Genomic DNA, 22549 nt, shown 5'->3' with positions numbered 1-22549 from the left:
TTTAATAGAATTCTCAGAAGAATGCCTGGCACATTGTAAGTACTCTGTAAGTATTTGCCATTAATATTAATTCTCATAACACTCCTATAAGGTAGATACCATTACTATTCCCCTTTTACTGCTGAGAAAATGGAGATTTAAAGATGTCAAAGAATCTGCTGAATTTCCATAGATAGTAAATAGACAACCAAAGTATAGTCAGGACAAGGAATCGGAATTGGATGATTACGGATTCAGGTTAAGAGAACACTCCTGTTCACCTTCTCAGTGGAGAAGGTCTTTCCAGTGAGATTATTTCACTCAAAGTCTGTTAGCCAAGTCTATTCTCAGGGATAGTTCTCAGAAAAGCATTGCCAGCATTTGCTCTGGGACTTCCCTATTTTTTATAGCATCATATCTAATGCCCCTCCTTGCCGTGACTGGCATTTTATTCACATTGCCCCAAGTACCGTCTACAACAGTGCTGTCCAATAGAACTTTCTGTGATGATAAAAATGTTGTAGATTTACTTTGTCTAATGCAGTAACCACTAACCACACGTGGCTACTGATCACTTAAAATGGGACTAGTGTAACTGAGGAACTGATTCTAATTTTACATAATTTAAATTAACTTAAATTTAAGTAGCCATATATGGTTAGTGGCTACTGTTTCAAACAGCACAGACCTGTAGGGGAAAAATGTACCTTGGGGGGAAAAAATAGCACGAAGCAGTTGGTCCTCACTGCAAAAGAAGCAAAGGGATTCAATCAGTCTTATTAAGAGAACATCCTGTGTGAATTTCACTCAGCAACAAGGGTTTCCTGGGTCAGCTAAATTATCCTGCTCATTTCTTTTTTAGTATTGAAGTTTCTGAGGGCAACAGACAGGCTCATCTGTTTGACCAGTGAAAAACTCAGTAGAGAATTCTTGAAATATAAAATTCAGAGATAGTTTGTCCTGGTTCTTAGCCTTTGGGTAGCTCTTCCAGCTTAGAGTCCCTCAAGGCAAGTATAGCTCTTGGGTTGTGAGGGGGGGAGAATGAGGTTAGAAGTAAACTGAGGATTGAGAACAGCTTTGCAAATGGTGATTCTTGGTTGAGCAATCCAAGCTGAAATCGACCTAGGAACCATCATTCTTTCCTTTTTCTTGGCAATTAAGGCAAGTGTGCTTTAGTTTTTCCACCACAAGGTTTTGAGCAAGAAGACCTTGGTTACAGCCTTTGCTTCATCCCTTAATAGCTGGGTGACTTTAGACAAATCATTTAACTTCACTGAGTTGACCTTCCATGTCTGTAAAATAGGGTAAAAGATAGTGGGCATCATAAATTATACCTTCCTCAAAGGGTGCAAGTAAGGATCAGATGAGATAATGCATGTAGAACCACCTTGTAAACCTGTAAAGGCTGAGGAAATGGCTTAGCAGTGATTATCACGTTTATATAGATCACATTTGCCTTTTAAAACTGCTTTCACACTTATTATGTTATTTTATCTTCACAACAGGTCCATGAGGGAAGTAGAGCAGGAATTATTAGCTCTGTTTTACCATCTGTTGATGTAGACAAATGAGATCCACAGAAGCTGAGAGACTGTCCTAAGGTGACACAGTGTGTCTGGTTGCATTATCCCTAAGCTCAACCCTGGACCTACTGAGTCCTATTCCGAAGCCCTCCCTTCCAAAAAATACCCAACAGTCACAAGCTTGGTATCCACAAGTTATGCTGCAGAAATTATTCCTGCTCAGGAAGCAAGCCGCCCTACAACAAGAGTCCAAGGCTAAATAATTATAATATCAGTATAATGATGCCACACACTTAGCCACACACTCTGCTAAGCATTTAATAAATATTATTTTATTTAATCCTCATAATAACTCTATGAGGTTGCATGATTATCAGTCCCATTTTACAGATGAGGAAATTGAAGCAGAAAATGGTTCAACTAGGGGCAAGACAGGAATAAAGACGCAGACATAGAGAATGGACTTGAGGACATGGGGAGGGGGAAGGGTAAGCTGAGACGAAGTGAGAGTGGCGTGGACATATATACACTACCAAATGTAAAATAGATAGCTAGTGGGAAGCAGCTGCATAGCACAGGGAGATCAGCTTGTGCTTTGTGACCACCTAGAGGGGTGGGATAGGGAGGGTGGGAGGGAGATGCAAGAGGGAGGGGTTATGCAGATATATGTATACGTATAGCTGATTCACTTTGTTATATAGCAGCAACTAACACAACAATGTAAAGCAATTATACTCCAATAAAGATGTTAAAAAAAGAAAAGAAAATGGTTCAGGAATTTGTCCATGGTCCACAGAGCTAGTGAGTTCCAAGGGAGCCTACATGTATTAGTTTGCTAAGGCTGCTGTAATAAAATACCACAGACTGGGTGGCTTAAATGACAGAAATGTATTGTTTTACCATTCTGGAGGCTAGAAGTCCAAAATCAAGGTGTTAGCTGGGTGGGTTCTTTCTGAAGGCTGAGAGGGAAGGATCTGTTCCTGGTCTCTCTTCCTGGCTTGTAGATGACATTTTCCTTGTGTATCTTCACATTGTCTTTTCTCTATGAGTTTCTGTCTCTGAAATACAAATTTCCCATTTGTATAAGGACACCGGTCCTATGGGATTAGGAGGGGACACACTTCCACCCATAACACTGGATATAAACCCAGATTAGTTTACCTCACGCTGATAAGTATTATGCTTTAATGCTTCCTGACATTACAAAATTATACCAATCTGTATCCTTTTGAGAGGAACGAATGTCAAGACGTAGAACATGGCATTTGACCCCCAAATCCACTTTTAGAGCCACTGAACAAAAATCTGTCCTCTAAAAATTCCTAAATTGGAACGTGCTCCCCAAAAATGTTTATCTAAGAGACTGGTTTCCAGCTTACTAGGCAATTTGGCATCGAGGACTTTTCTCATAAACATTTACAAATATTCTGCTCGGTAATGAAGTTAATCAGTAAACCCCACAACCTCTGGCCTCTGTCACTCCTTACCTAGTCTCATTTTCAGTTGCTGTGAGTAAGCTAAGAATGGTAATGCAGTTTCCGGAGTTAGAAAATCCAGGTCAAATTAGTCCTTGTCACAGCTGCACGTCGTTGGGATTTGCCATGGAAATCATGAGCATGAAGCCTGCTAAAGGTAGGCGGAGGTTCGCAGATGCTGGCGGTGGGGCTTCTGCCACTGGACTGAGGAAACATGGGGCACTTTTGCTTGAGATTCCAGTAACAGATCTCTGTCAAAGATGGCTCAGTCAGAACCAGAAGACTGGGGTGAGAAGCTGGGGTGGTGAGATTACTATAGGGTTCCAGGCAGGTGAGTATCTCATTGAGACTAAATCTAAGTGTGTTTTCCCTATAGTTCTTCACGGGATAGTGTGTAAAATTAGCACCATTCTTCCAAGTTAAACACTAGGCAGTTCTAGCATTAATGCCTTGGACACTTGAAAAAACATTTTAAAGTACATGATTTCATGCAGTGTTTTTAAAATGGCAAGTCTCAGATCCCAGTGGGTCATGATATCTATATTGTGACTTGTGACCAGCATTAAAAATTTAGAATAGAATAGAATAGGAATACAATAGAAATGTCAGAGTGCCCGTCAAGAGGTAAGGATAAGTGTTATTTCACGGAAATTTTGTTTCAATTATTTATACATATGTATAAGTGTGTATGGGGTAATGATATAAGATTTATTTCAAACTATGCATTGTGATGAGAAAAATAAAAAGAGATCAAAAAACATTAATTTACTGAACTAGTTTCACAGTAGATTTCTCCCAATAGTCAATGGAAAATCAGATAAGTAAAGAGTATACCTTTAAGCCCGCTTTGTTTTCTCTGAAGTAAAATATAGATTATAATTAAAACATAAATAGTATAATATAATGTTGTCTGTTTTAATATTTTTTTCAGAATAGAATCTTACCTTTTGAATTTCCAGCTAAGAGAAGCTCGAATAATTTTTATAATAATTACAATTTTGAACATATTTCTGGTTGTAGACTTGGCAGCACGTTATTTTGTTTAAATGTATTGTTTAAAAATGACTGACACTTTTTAAAAAAATAAATTTATTTATTTATTTATTGGCTGTATTGGGTCTTCGTTGCTGCATGCGGGCTTTCTCTAGCTGCGGTGAGCGGGGGCTACTCTTCCTTACGGCGCGCGGGCTTCTCATCGCGATGGCTTCTCTTGTTGCACAGCACGGGCTCTAGGCGAGCGGGCTTCAGTAGTTGTGGCATGCAGCCTCAGTAGTTGTGGCTCGCGGGCTCTAGAGTGCCGGCTCTGTACTTGTGGTGCGCGGGCTTATTTGCTCCGCGGCATGTGGGATCTTCCCGGACCGGGGTTCGAACCCGTGTCCCTTGCATTGGCAGGTGGATTCTTAACCACTGAGCCACGAGGGAAGCCCCTGACACTGTATTTAGAGGTGGAAATTAGCTGGAAGGCTGGGGAAGTAAATTTTCCATCGTTTCAACTTAATAAACATTTATTAAAGATTTACACTGTGTCAGGCTTTGTGTAAGGTGCCAGGAATGAAGGAGAAAAGGGAATGTAATATATAGTAATCTAATGTATTCCCCAGGAGTTCACAGACTAACCACAACAACAAAAATGTATTGAATGTTTATGCTTAGGCACTATGCAGTTTACATTCTTTGTCTCAGTTTATCTTTATTGCAATCTTTAACGTAGATACTATATCTTGTTTCAATTACTATATTATCCCAGCTTTAAAAAAAAAATTTTTATTGAAGTATAGCTGCTTTACAATGTTGTGTTAGTTTCTGCTGTACAGCAGTGAATCAGCTATATGTATGCATATAGCCCCTCTTTTTTGGATTTCCTTCCCATTTAGGTCACCACAGAGCATTGAGTAGAGTTCCCTGTGCTATACAGTAGGTTCTCATTAGTTATCTATTTTATACATAGTAGTGTATTATATTATCCCGGCTTTATAGAGGAAGGAACAGAAGCTTAAAGAAGTTCAATGTCTTTCCCAAGTTCATACATCTAGCAAGTTGCAGGTGAACTGAATCCAGATTTGTCTACACGGAAGCGCTTGTACCGAGTATGTCCTACCACCTCAAATGATATAGCATGAAAGATAAGCCTGTAAACCAACAAAAATGATGGTACATGCTTCTGAGTGCTGCAGTAGAAGTGTGTACAGAGGGTAGGAGAGATTAATTCTACCTAGGAAAACTGGGACAGGCCTCATAGAGGAGGTGATGGGTTGACAAACCGGGTGGGGAGAGGCACCAACATCACAAAGGCCTGGCACCAGGAGCGGCACACAACTTCATAAACCAAGTCATATCATCTATTAAGAAACCATGGATTGGGAAATAAAGGAAGGCCGAGAAGGCAATTTTTCCATTCATGAAACATTTCAACAAACATTCATGAAATATTTACTAGAATCAGCGTTGTGCCAGGGATGAAAAACTGGATATAATCTGAACCCTTTATCGGGCTCATCGGAAACTAACTGTGGGTTTATGAAGAAGTGCCATCCTTTGTCCATGAACCTGATTCTCCCACTTGGGTACGCAGTGGCTCTGGCCACAAACTCCTTAGAGCTGCGCTGTCGGATATGGCAGTCGTTAGCCACATGTAGCTATTTAATTTTAAATTTAATTATTTAAAGTTACATAAAATGAAAAATTCATTTCCTCATTATTACTAGCCGTGTTTCAAATGTTCAATATTCCATATGGTTAGCGGCTACCATGTTGAAAGGTATAGAATGCTTGCATCTCAGAAATTTCCCTTTGATGGTACTCCTTTAGAGAAACTATTAAATGCTGCCAAATGACTCTCTACCCAGAAAAATGTTGCTTCCCTTTACAGGGGGTCTCAGCCTCTCCTGGAGTCCATTCAAGTGTTCGCATTTAAGAACTCTTCCCTAAACTCCCATGGAGAGTTTCTGTTATAAAGAAATCCAAATTCTCCTATTTCTTGATAAACTGATTCTTTAAAAAAATCACTCATAAATTGTATTAAAATAGAAATGAATTTACCTTTTCTGAAAGTACACTCTAAAGTTGACCAACCTTTGCCCTCTCCACATCTTATGCTCTGTCAGAAAAGTCTGTATTTGTTTACTTGGTTTTATCCCAGCCCTTGACATACTCCCACCCCTCCCCACCCCAAACATACAAACAAGAGAAAGTCTGGGGCCTCCTCTATCTGTTTTCTCTCTGTCTTGTTCACTGTTGTGTCCTCGGAACCTAGGACAGTGTCAGGCAAATTGTAAGTGTTCAATATATTTATAAGTGAAAGAAGTATCCTATAACTTATAGCATCAAAACAGACTGATGTGTATTAATAGTTACTAATTAACTATCATTACAATCAAGATTTTGCTAGATTCTTTAGGAAACAAACATGTCTTTTTATGACACTCCACTTATCAAAACTTTTTCTCAGAAACTGTATCTTATACTCAGAATTACCTTATGAGATAGCGAGGCTGGGTGTTAGTAACCCCATTTTACAGAAGAAACAGAAAAATGTTAGGCAGTTGTTCAAGGTCTCACAGTCAGTTCATGGAAATTATTCTTGTCCCACCATTTTGGAGGATGTTGTCCATGCTGGGTTTTTTTATTGTAAGTTGCCTGTGTATTTATTGTCTCTACTCTGTGGAAATTTGGTGGGAACACTGTGAAATACTAGAAGTGGATGTGCTTTGGGAATAGAGGCATTATTTAATAATATTGTGTACTGATCTCATATTCTTACCTTGTTTTGTGTTGTTTTCATATAGTAGAATTGATGTCTTTGTGAAAGTGTTCCATTTTAATTGAGATGATTCCAGATATTGATAACATGATTTGACTTGAGTTGGGACTCCATTGTGTCTCTTGATTATTAAAAGATTTGTTGAAATAATGCTCAGAGATCTTGGAATTGTCTTGTGAGGAGAAAACAACTACACATTTCCTTAGATACTACAGAATCCAGATTCTGTCATTAATTGATTATGTGACTTCAGGCAAGTTGCTTAACTTTACTAGACCTGTAGATGGAGAGAAACTGGGGCTGGGAGTGGGGATGGGAAGTTGAGTGAGGGTAAGATGGGTTGGAGGATAAAATCTAGATGAAACTAATGATTTTAATGCTTTTAGCTCTTTTCAATTGTATTCACTCTAGAAATTTTAACCATATTTAGTTATTAAATAGATCAAGACTTTGCTCATATTTTAGCTTCTCTTTTTTCTGTAATAATTCCATATTTTTATATTTTTCCATTTTGCAGTCATAAGACAAAGCACCATTGCCAAAATTTTTTGACTGTCAGATATACTGACTCAGTGCTGGTTTTATATGGATAAGTTGGGCATGAAAGAAACAAAATTGATTTTGCACAGATATTGTATCCTTTGTGTTCCATCAGTGATTTCCTGTATCAATGCAGAAAGCATTTTTTTTTCAACAAACATTAACATACATATTTTCCACTTTGCGTTGTAGAAAGGCCCTGAATTCTAATGCCCATAAACTGTTGGTCATACACTTATAGAGGTTTTAGACATAAAGAAGAACTATATCATCATGCAGCATGGAGTCTTCTCTTTACAGATAAGTAAAGGGAGGCCCATGAAGGGTAGGTAAGTACTATACAACTGGGTTCAGACACCCAGGGACCTAGGTTTAGGGAAGACTTCCCAAGAGAAGCTATACTTAAAGGGACATTTAGAGATAAGTGGAGAATAGTGAGATGACGTTCTTGGAGGGAATGGCTGTTGAGGAAAGTTCCAGGCTCAGGAAGCAGCATGTGGGAAAGGTCCTGAGTCTGGAAGCAGCAAGGCATATTTAAGGAATATGGAAGTCGGAACATGGGAAATGGCTGGAAAAGAAAGAAAGGGTAAGATCATGCAGAGTCTTGCAGGCCTAGCTATGGGTTACCTGCAAGTGGAGGCATTGAAGGGACTAACAAACTCAAGTACAGAGGGAGGAAGAGAAAAGCTTTAAAGCATCACACATTTGAAATTATCCCAGAGAGGAGCAATTCAGCACATGGGCTTTGAAGTCAGACTCAAAGTCCAAATCTCAGCTACTTAGGTGTGTAGGAATAAAGTTGCCTAATTACTCTGTGCCTCTGACTACTCAATTTTAAGTGGGGATAATACCGTTACCCACTTTATAGGATTTTGTAAGACAGAAATGACAAAAGATAGCATTTGTATATGCCTGTCCTTTATCTTTGTTTTCTGTGGATTGTTGAATGTTTTACATGTTGAATAGTTTTTTTCACTTTCCTTTTTTTCTTTTTCTTTTAAACATTCTTGTTTGTTTTCCTTTTCTCCATGTTGAATGTTTTCTTATTGGTTTGTAAAAGCTCTTTACATATGAATGATATGAATGTTTTGTCTGTCCTCTATGTTTCTGTCTGTCCAGCTATCTTTCTGAGCTTTTAATTTTGTCATTTAATCTGTTAATAGTTATTTTACTGTAAAAAAGTTAATTTTATATTAAAATTTTAATGTAAATATTTAAATATTTCAATCTTTCCTTAGAGCCTGTACTCCTAACCATATGCTAAACTGCCTCTCTTATTTATAGAATGATGACATTAATTCCAGTTTTGTTATCACTTTTGTTCAGGTGTACTAACAGAACAAGCAGCAGGTCCTCTGGGACAGAATCTAGAAGTGGAACCATACTCACAATACAACAACATTCAGTTTCCCCAAGTTCAACCACAGATTTCCTCATCTTCCTATTATTCCAACCTGGGTTTCTATCCCCAGCAGCCTGAAGAGTGGTACTCTCCTGGAATATATGAACTCAGGCGAATGCCTGCTGAGACTCTCTACCAGGGAGAGACTGAGGTAGTGGAGATTCCTGTGACAAAGAAGCCCCGACTGGGTGCATCAGCAGGGAGAATAAAAGGGGATGAGCTATGTGTTGTTTGTGGAGACAGAGCATCCGGTTACCACTATAATGCACTGACCTGTGAGGGGTGCAAAGGTAAGCCTCTTTGGGTTGGCAATTTTCTCCTTATTAAAGTTTTTCTCTATTGGTTGTTGAAATCCCTCAAACTGGATTCTTCCCTTTTCCCAAATAATTTCCCATTTTCTCATCCTCTGCTCCTACTTCTTCCTACATCTTCTCCTTCATTGGGATGTCATAGATTTCTAGGGAAAGCTTACTAGAGTATTTAGCTTGGATATAAGTAAACTTTTTCCTATTCACAACCTCACACATAGTTAGAAGGAATTTATGATTGTGGGTTTTGTTTGTTTGTGTTGTTTTTTAAAAGAAAGAGAAATTGCTGAACTCATCTTTTTTAAAATTAAGGTCAAGGAGAATAAGATTTTATTCAATAAATATTTTAACATACATTTTCATGTACTCTAGTTAATTGAGAAAGAGACAGAGGAAGAAAAACAAACAAAAGAAAACAAAAAGGAAGTAATGATAGACTATATTCAACAAATATTTCACTTAGCAGGAAAATAGATTTGTGAGCAATGCTGTAGGGGAAATCAATGAAATTGCAATCCATTTAGGATGGATAAAGTATAACACATGAAACATGAAAATAACTCAATATAAAGCCCTATGTGATCATTCTCCCGATAAGGACACAGATGATAAGTTTGTAAAATTTCAGAGGAAAGAACTTAACGGACTAGTAGATTCATGTATTTATTTTTGCATTTGTTCTTTCAACAAATATTTATGGGATGCCTACCATGTATTAGGCACTCTGTTAGCTCCCAGGACTTTGAAAGCTGATAAAGAACTGTCTCCGGAGTAGAATCTGTTGAATGGTGAGCCAGTTTGCCAGATGCCAATGGTGTTCCCAGATGCCAATGATTGCCATAAAAATAAACAGAGGACCCAGCCACATAAGAATGGCTCTAGGACATTTCAAACCTTTGAAAGTTCAAGTGATCAGATTGTCTAAAATTATATTAGTCAGCTCTTTAAAACTTGGTGTGATTTCATTAGATTTTTAAAAAACAAAGTAGTATTTATGCCCCAAATTTAAAAATTAAAACAGATCTATAAAGAAAATTTCAAAGATCTCGTTTATGGCCTTTAAAATACTCTTATCCTTTTTGTGGAGATCCAAGTCTATATGGGTAAAAGTTACGTATAAATTCTTTGAAGACATAGATTGTGTCTTCTTCAGCTCTGTTACTCCTCATAGCATCTAACACAGTGTCTGGTACATAGTAAATGTGTAAATAAATAAAAGCATAGTAAATTTGGAATGCCATAATGAAAATCCATGCTCATCGCTTCCTAGCTAAGAAGGGGTGTAGCTTCAAATCTCCTGCTTCTAAATCTAACCCCAGAGCCTCTATTATTAACCACCAAGTGATCATTCTGCTCTCTGAGCTATTTGTTCAAGGCTAATATTGACTAATTTGGTGGCCAAAGGAAGAGAATCAAGTGCTCCATTTAGGTGTCAAGGTATCGGTATTATCCAAACCAAGGGGATAAAACCCTAAAGTTAGTAACCTGGACCAGCTCACCTCCTTACAGGTGAATGCTGGAGTGAAACCTGGTTGTCCTGAGAATTCCGGGGCGTGGCAGGGTGAGTAGAGGGAGACCAGAGTGCCATGGACAACCCTACAAAACAGCGACTCAAAGACAGGCAGAGGATGAGAAGCCCATAAAGGATAGAAAATAGAAGTCAAAGCTAGGAAGCTACTAGGCAAGTGCAGGGTCAGGAGACCAGGGGACAGAAAACTGGTCTAAGGAGAACCAGTCCTCTGGGGAGCTCAGGGAGGAAAAGCTGGATCTGAACATAGGTATATTTTTAAGAGCAGAGAAAGGCAGAGCTTTTTCTTTGATTTTGATTTGAGACTTTGCCCCCATGATGACAGCAGAAGGACAAGAGTGCAAGAGCAGATGAGATAGAGCCAGGCAGGGCCCATGTTCTACATCAGGGTTTGGCAATTTTTTTCTGTAAAGAGACAGATAGTAAATATTGTAGGCTTTGCACCATAGCGGCCTTGTTGCGATTACGCAACTCTGCAAACTCAGCCATGTAAGAGTGGCTTTACTTAGCCTACAAAAATAGGCAGGACAATAAAAAACAGGCAGTGGGCCGAATTTGGCCCAGGGCCTAGCTGTAATTTGCTGACCCCTGTTCTAGACCCATAACTCTCAATGGTCAGTATCAGAATTAACTGGAAACTATGCAGTGAGAGAGCACAGCACTCAGGGTATATATGCAAGAAAAATAACCTTTTTTGTATAATTGGATTTAATCCAATTTCAAGCCCTGGTGGAAACTTTATTTCATCAATTCAGGATGAATCTCCTGAGTTTTTTGGGCCCTGGAGGTGGGGCTCTGTTCTTGGTGCTGTTAACATAGTCCAGCATCTGTTGAGGGCTGTTCTCGCTGGTCTTCGCTCACCAGTGGGAAAGGTCTCTGAAGTGCCATCCTGGCATCCTGAGCATGCTCCGGCTTCCCATCTGGCCCCACCTGCTTCCCTGCTGCTCAGATGGGTGGGCTCCTGATGCTTCTGCACCGTCACCTGGAATGCCTGGCTGCCCAGGGAAACCATATGGCCACGTCATCCGTTCCTGTGCCTTGTGGGGTGCAGGGAACCCCAAGGGCCTCCCCTGACTCTCCCCAGGAAAGAGCACAAGAATCCCTCTGTTCTAGGATTTCCCAATGATGTGGAGTTCCCATAAGCTTTCTGCAAACCCAATCCCAGGACTCAGTCTGAGGATTAGGGGGTGGGAGGGACAGAGTTCAGGACCTTCTCATGTACTTAACATGTCTTAACTCTTTGGTTGTCTGCCTCTCCCAATTTGGGGAAATTTTGTTAGCGTCTGGGATCTTGGGGCTTAGGCTTTGGTGATTGAAAAGCCAATAATTGGCTCCTTTGTGCTTTTTAGATGTTCTTTCGAGAAAACAAATGAAAATCATTCTAGCTTAGTAAATGGGGAGGAAGTGCACAGAATAGGGTAGAGTTCAAGCCAAAGAACCAGTGCCTCTGGGCCAGGCAGGCCTAACAGCTTAGCCAACTTCATCCCCCTGCCCCACACCCCTTGGATATCTGCGCTTACCAGATACAAAATGAATTTCACACCATAACTTTCCATCAGAGGGAGTATGAGCTCTGGGATTTGACAGGCATGAATTGAATCTAGGCTCTATACCTCTTGGCTGACTAAGCAAGTTCCTTAATATATTGATTAGTCAAAGTTCAACAAAGTAAGCAGAAACCAAATTTCAAGCAGAGAAGAATCAGTACAGGAGAACTTGGAAGGGCAGAGGAACAGGTTCTATGCTGAGTCTCCGAGAGGATGCTCCAAGCCACACTGCAGAACTGGTTTGCCAGGGCAGTTGGTATTCAAGAAGATGGGGGGTCAGGAAGCTAACATAAGAATTATTGACTCCAGGAAGACGGCACCTTAGTTGACCTTTAGGTATCAGGAAGTTGCCTTCACTGCAATTACTGGCTCCAGAGCCATAGCAAAGATGCCATAGCCATAGCAAAGATTACTGGCAGCCATAGCAAAGATCACGGTTAAACTTCCTGATTTCACTGGTCTCTGTTTCTGTTAGAAATACTTTAATTTTTCTTAAGGTTTTATTTGTTATAGGTATTTATGGCATCAATGAGATAAATTTTGATTTTTTAAAAAAATAACAACTGCAGAACACAAGCATAATGCCAAGTGACAATGATAGCCATTTGCTCGGCACTAGATTAAATCGAGAGCTGTCCCTCCCCCTCGGTTATCAGTGTGGAGCATATGGAAATATGCTAAGGTCTGGATGAATTTTGATTCAAACCTCAGACCTCAACTGACAAAACTGATCTGCATCTGACTGGATATTTCAAATGGCTGCATTCCCAAATAGGTCAATGTCAATGTCACTCACAACTGTCTCCATGCCAGGAAAGAATGGTAGAACGCTTAAAAGGCATTTTATGAGTAAATGGGGGACTTTTCATCCTTTGGAACTTATTTTTATATGAGATAGTGAACCAGCATTAGACTTAGTTCTGAAGTTTTAGAAAATATTCTAGAATTATTGAAACAATTGTGACATGTAGGATAGATGTAGAGAGTTTCCAGTGGGCCTTTGGTTTATGGGTTAGAGCTGAGATGCCCTGACTTACTTATAAACTTACTGAAATCCTATTTGATTTTGAGGTCTGATTTTATAAAATTTAATAATGATCCCAATGAACTCTATAGGTCAAATTTTCTTAGAGTGTGATTCAAGGGGTGGGGATTCAAATGATTTCACTGGATTGGAAGACTTTTGTTATAAAAGTCTTGGGAAGAGTAGGACTCTGAAGGCAGATAACCTAGATTCCAACCCCAGCTGATTCTCTTCCAAGTTACTTAATGTCTCTGGGCTTCAGACTTCTTACCTGTAAAATGAGGATAATAATAGAGATGAGGAGGAGGAGGGTGAGATGATGGCAATGTGATGATGATAGACAGATAAATAGCATACATCAAGTGATTATTTTGTGCAGGCTTTATCAGGAGACTTTACATGTACTAACTCATTTCATCTTCAAGAAAACCCTTTGAGGTAGATTTAAATAAGGTAATGTATGTAAAGTGATTAACATAGTCTTTGCCAATAGGAAACCCTCAATAAATGCCCGCTATTATTACTATTATCACTGGGTTGTCATGAAGAAAAATGAGACATTGGTGTTTTTTGTTTTGTTTTTTTTTGTTCTTTTATTTTATTTTTTTTAAGTTTCTTTTTTTTTTCACAACTCACACACACACACACTGTATTTTATTTTTACAAGAGATAAATAAACTGACACCAAGCATTGTAAATGGATGACCACAACAAAAGCAACAATGATTGCAACTACCCAACACGAAACACACTCATACTATGTCATAATATTGACATTCAGTCCAGTAGTCCTCCACTGTAACAGCTCCTTTACTTTGCGGTGAAAATTGATTTGTATATTTTTTGCCTCTGAGTCCTTGTGGGATTTTTTTTTTATTCAAACAGAAAGTCACAAAAATTATAATCATCCTCATCATTTCACTCAGTCCCATGTAATTAATTTTTTTTCATCTTGATCTTTTGTTAACACTTTTATGAATTCATCAGTTTTCCATTAGAGTTCTGAAAATGCTTATTCATTCAGTTCAGCAGTATAGTCAGTTACCAGAAACCTGTACTTGTCAGAGTCTTTTCCATGAATTCCTTCAAGATGAAACCCTTTTATAGGAACACATTTGCAAAAGCATCAGAGTACACCCAGAACTGTCTGTAAATGACAAAAGACTTAAAAATGACCAAGGTTAAAGATTTGATCAAAGTTCATAATAATGCAATTGACAAGGAAATTTAGTTATTTCTGAGATATACATTTTAAAGTAATAACTAGAATTATGACTTATAACATTATACCAGAACATGTAAGGTTTTTAGAAACTTCATGTAATGTCTGAAACATTTATATTAACGTATTTCCATACAAATAACCCAAAGAAAGTTTAGTATTAGTTGTTTTTTTGTTTGTTTTATTATACTGCAAGTTCTTATTAGTCATCAATTTTATACACATCAGTGTATACATGTCAATCCCAATTGCCCAATTCAGCACACCACCATCCCTACCCCTCCGCGGTTTTCCCCCCTTGGTGTCCATACGTTTGTTCTCTATATCTGTGTCTCAACTTCTGCCCTGCAAACTGGTTCATCTGAACCATTTTTCTAGGTTCTACATACACGCGTTAATATACGATATTTGTTTTTCTCTTTCTGACTTACTTCACTCTGTAGGACAGTCTCTAGATCCATCCACGTCTCAACAAATGACTCAATTTCGTTCCTTTTTATGGCTGAGTAATATTCCATTGTATATATGTACCACCTCTTCTTTATCCATTCGTCTGTCAATGGGCATTTAGGTTGCTTCCATGACCTGGGTATTGTAAATAGTGCTGCAATGAACATTGGGGTGCATGTGTCTTTTGGAATTATGGTTTTCTCTGGGTATATGCCCAGTAGTGGGATTGCTGGATCATATGGTAATTCTATTTTTAGTTTTTTAAGGAACCTCCATACTGTTCTCCATAGTGGCTGTATCAATTTACATTCCCACCAACAGTGCAAGAGGGTTCCCTTTTCTCCACACCCTCTCCAGCATTTCTTGTCTGTACATTTTCTGATGATGCCCATTCTAACTGGTGTGAGGTGATACCTCATTGTAGTTTTGACTTGCATTTCTCTAATAATTAGTGATGTTGAGCAGCTTTTCATGTGCTTCTTGGCCATCTGTATGTCTTCTTTGGAGAAATGTCTATTTAGGTCTTCTGCCCATTTTTGGATTGGGGTGTTTGTTTCTTTAATATTGAGCTGCATGAGCTGTTTATATATTTTGGAGATTAATCCTTTGTCCGGTGATTCATTTGCAAATAGAGACATTGTTTTTAAAACTTCCAGCTCTGTACCTGGCACACCTTGAGTGCTCATAAAGCATTTGCTATTGTTGTTTTGTTGATGAATTCCTATTATTTTATCATTGTTATTCTTCTCTTCATCCAGCCCCCCTAATTTGGATCATGCACTATTTTCAAAACTATCTCTCTTCCTATTAGTTAACTAATTAAGCCTCTAGCTGCTGGGAGTTTGAATTAATTAATTCAATTTTTTTCAGTAAATATTATTAAGTACCAACTATATGCCAGGCGCTATTCTAAGCCTACATGATACAGTGGTGAACAAAACAAAATTCCTGCTCTCACTCTCACCATTTTAAAGCAAAGTAGGAAAACAGTTTACATAATTGAGCTAAAATAGACAAAAAGAGAAACCAGTAAAACAAGCAAACAAAAAAGATTAAAAATACAAAAGCAATAAAATGATATCTAAAAGAACGTACAGAAAAAGGAAACGATAGAAGGGTGATTTCCAATGAATAAAAGTTGATATTTCAAATAAATATAGAGCAATGATATAAGACAAACTGAAGACAATAGAAATTAGATTTAAGTAAGAAAAAATGTTTAAACTAAATATATAAGCAATATATAAATAGGAAAGTAGTGACTAGAGGCCACTAGTCAGTATAAGCCTCCAGCTCCTGGGAGTTTGCCTACCCGGGAGTTTAAACAGCTGTTAAAGGCCTGAAAAGCCCAACCCCTGCAGATGTTACCCTTCCCCTCAATCTCCCAAGGATACCCAGTGGGGGTGAGGGTGTCCACGGATTTTTGCTTTCAACTCCTTTAGACAACTTCGTCACTTAAACATTTTGTCAAAGCAATGAGTACACGTCACTCAAAAGTCAAACGGTAGAAAAGCCCCTGCCCAACCATTTCTGCCCCAAGTCCTGTTCATCAGAGGCAACCACTGATAACCACTAGTGGTTTTGTGTTTTTGTGTTTTGCATTTTGTTTTTTGATCATTTGGATAGGCTTTATTTCCACAGAACCATCTCCCCTCCTTACAAACACAGAATTAAAGATATAGAGAAGGCATACAATTTTTAAAATAATATTCCTTTATTATGCTTTTCATATCCATGGAATTAGTAGTAATGGCTCTCTTTTATTTCTGATACTAGTAATTTGTGTCTTCTCTCTTTTTCTTGGTTAGCCTTGCTAGATATTTTTCAATTTTATTGATCTTTTTGGAGAGCCAGCTTTGGTTTCATTGATTTTCTCTGTTGTATTCCTATTTTCAATTTCACTAATCCTGCTCTAACTTTTATTATTTCTCCTCTTCAGCTTACTTTGGATTTAATTTGCTCTCTTTTCTAGTTTCCTAAGGTGGAAGTTTAGATTATTGGATTTTATGTATTTCTTTTCTAATGTATTCAGTTAATGCTATGAATTTTTCCTCTGAGCACTGCTTTTGCTATACCCCACAAATTTTGATGAGTTGTATTTTCATTTTCATTTAGTTCATTTCTACTTTTTTCCTTTGATAGCCACCTCCGTATTTTAGATGTACTTTATGTGTAACATTTCAGAAACACTTTGTTACTGAAACAGGTAGGACTAAGTGTAAGACATATCATATTTCTGTATTTCTGTAATCAAATTTAATCTTTCCCAGGCTCATAATCCCCCTGGCTGATGAGAAATCCCACTGGGGAAATATTTGGGGATGCTCTTTTCCCCAGGAACATGCACAAATCTCAGGGGTCTTACACAGGGTGGAATATTTTGGTATTAGTTGATATGCTCCTTGTTCACCTTTGAATTGATCCCTTGAGAGTGGACAACTCAGCCACCTTTTGACATGGGTATTTTATCTCAGGGTTTCCAAGGTCATGGTTATTAGTATCTTCCTGTCCTCATCTCAGAGTTATCCCATTAGAGATTTGTCACCTCTCTAGAGGCTCTTTATGGGTGTTGGTCCAATACTCAGGGAACCTGTGAGACTCATCCCATTCTCAGGCTCTGGTGAAGTTCCCCAAATCTCTTTACAGCTAAGCTGCCTCTGCTCCCCCAACTCTAAAATCACTGACCTCCACCTCCATCATCTTTGAGATGATGCAGTATAACCCTTTCAATGAGGGGTTGAAAACAAAAGCCCTATCCAAGAGTTATCTTTATCTAGAGGTAAATAACTTCAGCTTTTGTCTTAGCAAGTGAGCATAAAAAGATGGCTACCCTCTTGGGATGGGATAGAAAAGCAAAAGACAACAAAACAACACCCCCAAACCCCAAAATAATATGACCAAGTATAAATCACACATGAATCACTTGATAAATCATCCTTCACATTAAAATTCCTAAAATTGTTGGAAAGATACACATTTATGGACTCAGACAAACTGGGGAAGATAATGATTCTCGGTTATGGGCTGGACAGTTTCCACTGGAGACTCTTTATTTCATTTATCCTTATAGTGGCTCCTCGAGATAGTATTATCATCTCCTTTATCCAAATAAAAATACCAACACTCAGAAATTTGCCCAGATCTCACAGCTATGAAAGAATGGAGTAGAACTGGTACTCAAATCTGCAGGACTCTTGAACTACACTTTTTCCTCTGTACCATCCTGCCCCTCATCCTGCTGTCAGTGGCTTTCCAAAGACAGCCAGCACTAAAGTACGTACAAGGAAAGTCAGTGTTTTAAAAGTCAGTTCTGTTGGGGAAAACACTAACACAGAAAAAACAAACAAAGCCTAGATGATGGCAAATCCAAACCCATTGGTTGTCTGACAGAATGGTCTCCTGGTGTTTTCCACCAACATACTTTCCAAAAGCAGTCATAACTATAAGTTAGTGAACAACATTCACCGTGTAAAAAATAAAACATCATCTAATAACTAAGGTTATCAGTCCCTTCCACACATAGAAATGAGGAGCATCTGTCATATTTTAAAAAATAAAGAACAGCATCAAATATAGAAATTTATACATTTACAGACAAGATCTTGTTTGTTCATTATCATACATATTAACAAAATATGAGTAAATATGGAAAAAATTTTAAACCTCAAATATGAAATAAAGTCAGTCTATTATACTGAATTTTTTTTCTTTTTTCTTTTTAATTAATTAATTAATTTTTTTATTTTTGGCTGTCTTGGTTTCTGTGCGAGGGCTTTCTCTAGTTGCAGCGAGCAGGGGCCACTGTTCATCGCGGTACGCGGGCCTCTCAGTGTCGTGGCCTCTCTTTGTTGCGGAGCACAAGCTCCAGACGCGCAGGCTCAGTAGTTGTGGCTCACAGGCCTAGTTGCTCCGCGGCATGTGGGATCTTCCCAGACCAGGGCTCGAACCAGCGTCCCTTGCATTGGCAGGCAGACTCTCAACCACTGCGCCACCAGGGAAGCCCCCGTATTATACTGACTTTTAATTTTGCTCAAGCTTAGATGAACTGTGTCTATAACCATTCTGGGAAATATAGGATACACATTGTCAACTAATATAATATTTTTTTTATTACAAAATGTCAGGTAAGTGTAAAGGAGAATGTAGGTTCTGGATTTTTATTTGCAAAATGCAAACCATTAAAAATTGGATACCTCAAATCATACAGTTAATCAGAGAGAAAAACAAGGCATCTAGATATCTTCATTTCTAATTGTGGTACATATGAGATTTAAAAGATATACTTTGAGAATCTCATTTGAAAGATGCAGGGAGAGGCTAAGAAGCAGAGGTATGTTTTTGTTTGTTTGTTTTTAACATCTTTATTGGAGTATAATTGCTTTATAATGGTGTGTTCATTCCTGCTTTATAACAAAGTGAATCAGCTATACTTATACATATATCCCCATATCTCCTCCTTATCCCACCCCTCTAGGTGGCCACAAAGCACCGAACTGATCTCCCTGTGCTATGCGGCTGCTTCCCACTAGCTATCGATTTTACATTTGGTAGTGTATATATGTCCATGCCACTCTCTCACTTCATCCCTGCCAAAGGTATGTTGTGATTGGTGATCTATTTGAAGTTTATAAAACTGTTCACCTCAGAGGAACACCATACAATCATGTGTTATTATTGAACATTTAATTTTTAACCTACTTAAGCTAATGAGATAACTATTAATAGTGTGTAGACTCTCTCCCTTCATTCATTCAACAACTATTCATTGGGTACCTCGTAGGTACAGGCACCACTCTTGGCCTAAGGGTATAACAGTGAATAAAACAAAGTTTGACAGAAGAAAATAAAATGTGACTTGCTGATGGTTTGGATGTAGAGTGGGAGAGAAAGAGAAGAGACAAAAATGACTCCAAGAATTTTGGTCCTAGCAACAGGGAGAAGGGTGTGAGATCTACTGAAAGGGGAAAACTGGGGAAGAGCAGGATTGGGGATGTAAAAGCAGAAGATCCATTCTGGACAGGTTAAGGTTAAGGTGCCTGTGAGATATCCAAGTGGAGAAGATGAGTAGGTGGTTAGGTTTGTGTGTCTAGGGTTCATTAAACAGACCTGGGCTAGAGATATAAACTTGAGAGGTCTCAGTATATCAATGTGTTTAAGCTGCATTTAAAGCCAAAGGGGTGGATGAGATCACATAAGGATTCAATTCAGTTAGAGGACTGAGGACTTAGCCCTGGAGTGCTGGAATATTTAGAGGTTGGGAAGATCAAGTAAAAAGGAGAATGAGAAAGAGGGACCAGTGAGGAAGAAGGAGAACCAAGGGATTGGACTCGTGGAGGCCAGTGAAAGAAATTAACTCAAGAGGGAAGAAGCACATAACTGTGTCAAACACTGATGGTGGTTCAATGAAGGGGAGCACTGAGAATTGAAGCAAAGTGGAGGATCCTTTTCAGTGGCATGGTGGGCGTAAAGCCTGATCAGCATGGGTTTAAGAGAAAAGGGAGGAGATCAAGTAGAGATAGCCAATATGGACTACTCTTTCAAGAAGTCTTATCATAAAGAGGAGCAGAGAAACAGGGCAATGGATGGAAGGGTGGGGGTCAAGGGAGAGTTTTATTTTAAGGTGGGGTTTGTTTAGAAGGGGACCAGTCCATCTTTAGTAAAAGGAAGGAAGGCAGATTATGTGGTGCAGATACAGATAGACTGATGGATTTCATGGTGGTGCACATGGGAATTCTCTTTTGATATGTTCGATTTTCTCAGTCAAATAAAAAGCTCAGTTGTTAGCTGAGAGTCAGCGGTGGAGAAGTGGTGTTGAGAGGTTGAAACGGAAAAGTTGTAACAAAGTCTAGGACAGGAGAGGGTGCTGACTAGGGACATGACAGGATTGCCTGCAGTATGGAAACCCCACCCCAGATTTGCTGTCAGGAACACATAAAGCTATTAGTATGGTTGTGTGTTTCTTCCTGGCACATTGAGGCTACTCAAGTGTAGGCATGGAGTAGGTGAAGAGTTGGGTTTAATCAAATTCAACAGAATCCAAAGAATTAAAGGAGATAGATGTGGTACATATATACAATGGAATATTACTCAGTCATTAAGAGGAACAAAATTGTGCCATTTGCAGAGACGTCGATGGACCTAGAGACTGTCATACAGAGTGAAGTCCGAAAGAGAAAAACAAATATCGTATAATATCACTTATATGTGCAATCTAGAAAAATGATTCAGATGAACTTATTTTCAAAGCAGAAATAGAGACACAGATGTAGAGAACAAACGTATGGATACCAACGGGGGAAGTGGGGGTGGGATGAACTGGGAGATTGGGATTGACATATATACACTACTATGTATAAAATAGATAACTAATGAGAACCTACTGTATAGCACAGGGAACTCTACTCAATGCCCTATGGTGACCTAAATGGGAAGGAAATCCAAAAAAGAGGGGATATATGTATATGTATAGCTGATTCACTTTGCTGTACAGCAGAAACTAACACAACATTGTAAAGCAGCTATACTCCAATAAAAAGTAACAGCAAAAAAAAGAATTAAAGGAGATAATTTTAAAATTAAAAAGCAAATAAGATTGGTTGTCAGTGGGAAGGACGACTGGGTGTCCTGGGGACAAATGTGGGATGGAGATATTTTACTCTATATTCTTTTATATCTATTGAATTTTGATCCATAGAAAAGAATGAGCCCTTCAATAAGTTATAAGATAATTTTAGATACAGATAAGTGATGTGAAGAATGTAGAACAGAATGGAAAAAACATGGCTAGAGCACATGAAAGGTATGCTATAGATAAAGTGGTGATACTTGAGCTGACATAGAGGGTGAGAGGGGTTCTGTCTTCTTTATTATTATCATCATCATTATGATTAATTACAGCTAACTATAGTGCCTTTAATTCTGAGCTTGAGTGGGAGGTGATTTATTTTTTGGTTATTCAAAATCATTAGGCCAAATAATCTGACCTTTTAAAAATTGTTAAAAGTGATTATGTTTATTTATGTTGCTAAAATGAGGTAGATTTGTTTTCTTTCCCAGTTCAGTTATGTGGTTGAGCTGATAAATAATTTTTTATCTTTGTAAGAAAGATTTTAAAAACCATTAACCTGTAGCTTGTGCCAATCAACTTATCCACATGGTACCTGGCAACGTCTTACACCTTGATCCTGTACTTTCTGTTAATAGGTTAAGGCAAAAGGAGAAACAGACTCAGAGCTGCCTCCAGGGCACATGCCCGCAAAGGCAATTCCCAAATGAGTCTAGAAAGAGTAATCTCATTGAGTAGACAAGGAGATTCCTTGCCCACCTCTCTAAGGATGCTCTTTGTGTTTCTGCAGCCTGCTTTTACCCGTCAGGAGGGAGGACAAGATGTGCTGTTAGACAGAATGTTCTGGTCCATGTCTTCTGGGCTTGGGGACTCCTTGTTCCTCCTGGGCATTTCCCTCCCTCACTGGCTCATATTCATTGTTTGAGACTGCATGCAAATACTACTGCTATCCCTGGCTTAGCACAGGGGTTGGCAAACTTTTTCTGTAAAGGACCAGAGAGTCAATATTTCAGGCTTTGCAAGTATTAATGTCTCTGTCTCAGCTCTTTGACTCTGCCATTGTAGTGCAAAAGCAGATATGTAAATGAAGATCTTGGTTTTGTTCCAATAAAACTTTATTTATGGATGCTGACATTTAAATGTCATGTAATTTTTACATATCACAAATATTCTTCTTTTGATTTTTTGAAAACATTAAAATATGTAAAACCCATTCTCAGGTTGTG

The 22549-nt window shown here is 38.5% G+C and overlaps 1 protein-coding gene across 4 annotated transcripts in view; it reads left to right on the top strand.

Annotated features, from left to right (window-relative positions):
• NR1H4 (nuclear receptor subfamily 1 group H member 4) overlaps positions 1–22549 on the top strand; it is a 70134-nt gene that overhangs the window by 23203 nt on the left and 24382 nt on the right. For 2 of the 4 annotated variants that reach the window (XM_007165821.2, XM_007165820.2), the window contains exons 1-2: positions 3023–3134; positions 8604–8969. In XM_007165821.2, the coding sequence (XP_007165883.1) occupies positions 3026–3134; positions 8604–8969 (475 nt within the window). In that variant the 5' untranslated portion in view covers positions 3023–3025. Of the gene's footprint in view, positions 1–3022; positions 3135–8603; positions 8970–22549 lie in introns of those variants that run through there. The other 2 variants (XM_007165822.2, XM_007165823.2) reach the window with 1 other exon arrangement.

Source organism: Balaenoptera acutorostrata, chromosome 11, assembly GCF_949987535.1.
Source record: "Balaenoptera acutorostrata chromosome 11, mBalAcu1.1, whole genome shotgun sequence".
NCBI classification, from domain to species: domain Eukaryota; kingdom Metazoa; phylum Chordata; class Mammalia; order Artiodactyla; family Balaenopteridae; genus Balaenoptera; species Balaenoptera acutorostrata.
Note: the sequence above shows the minus strand (reverse complement) of the source record. Positions and strands in the feature narration are given on the sequence as shown.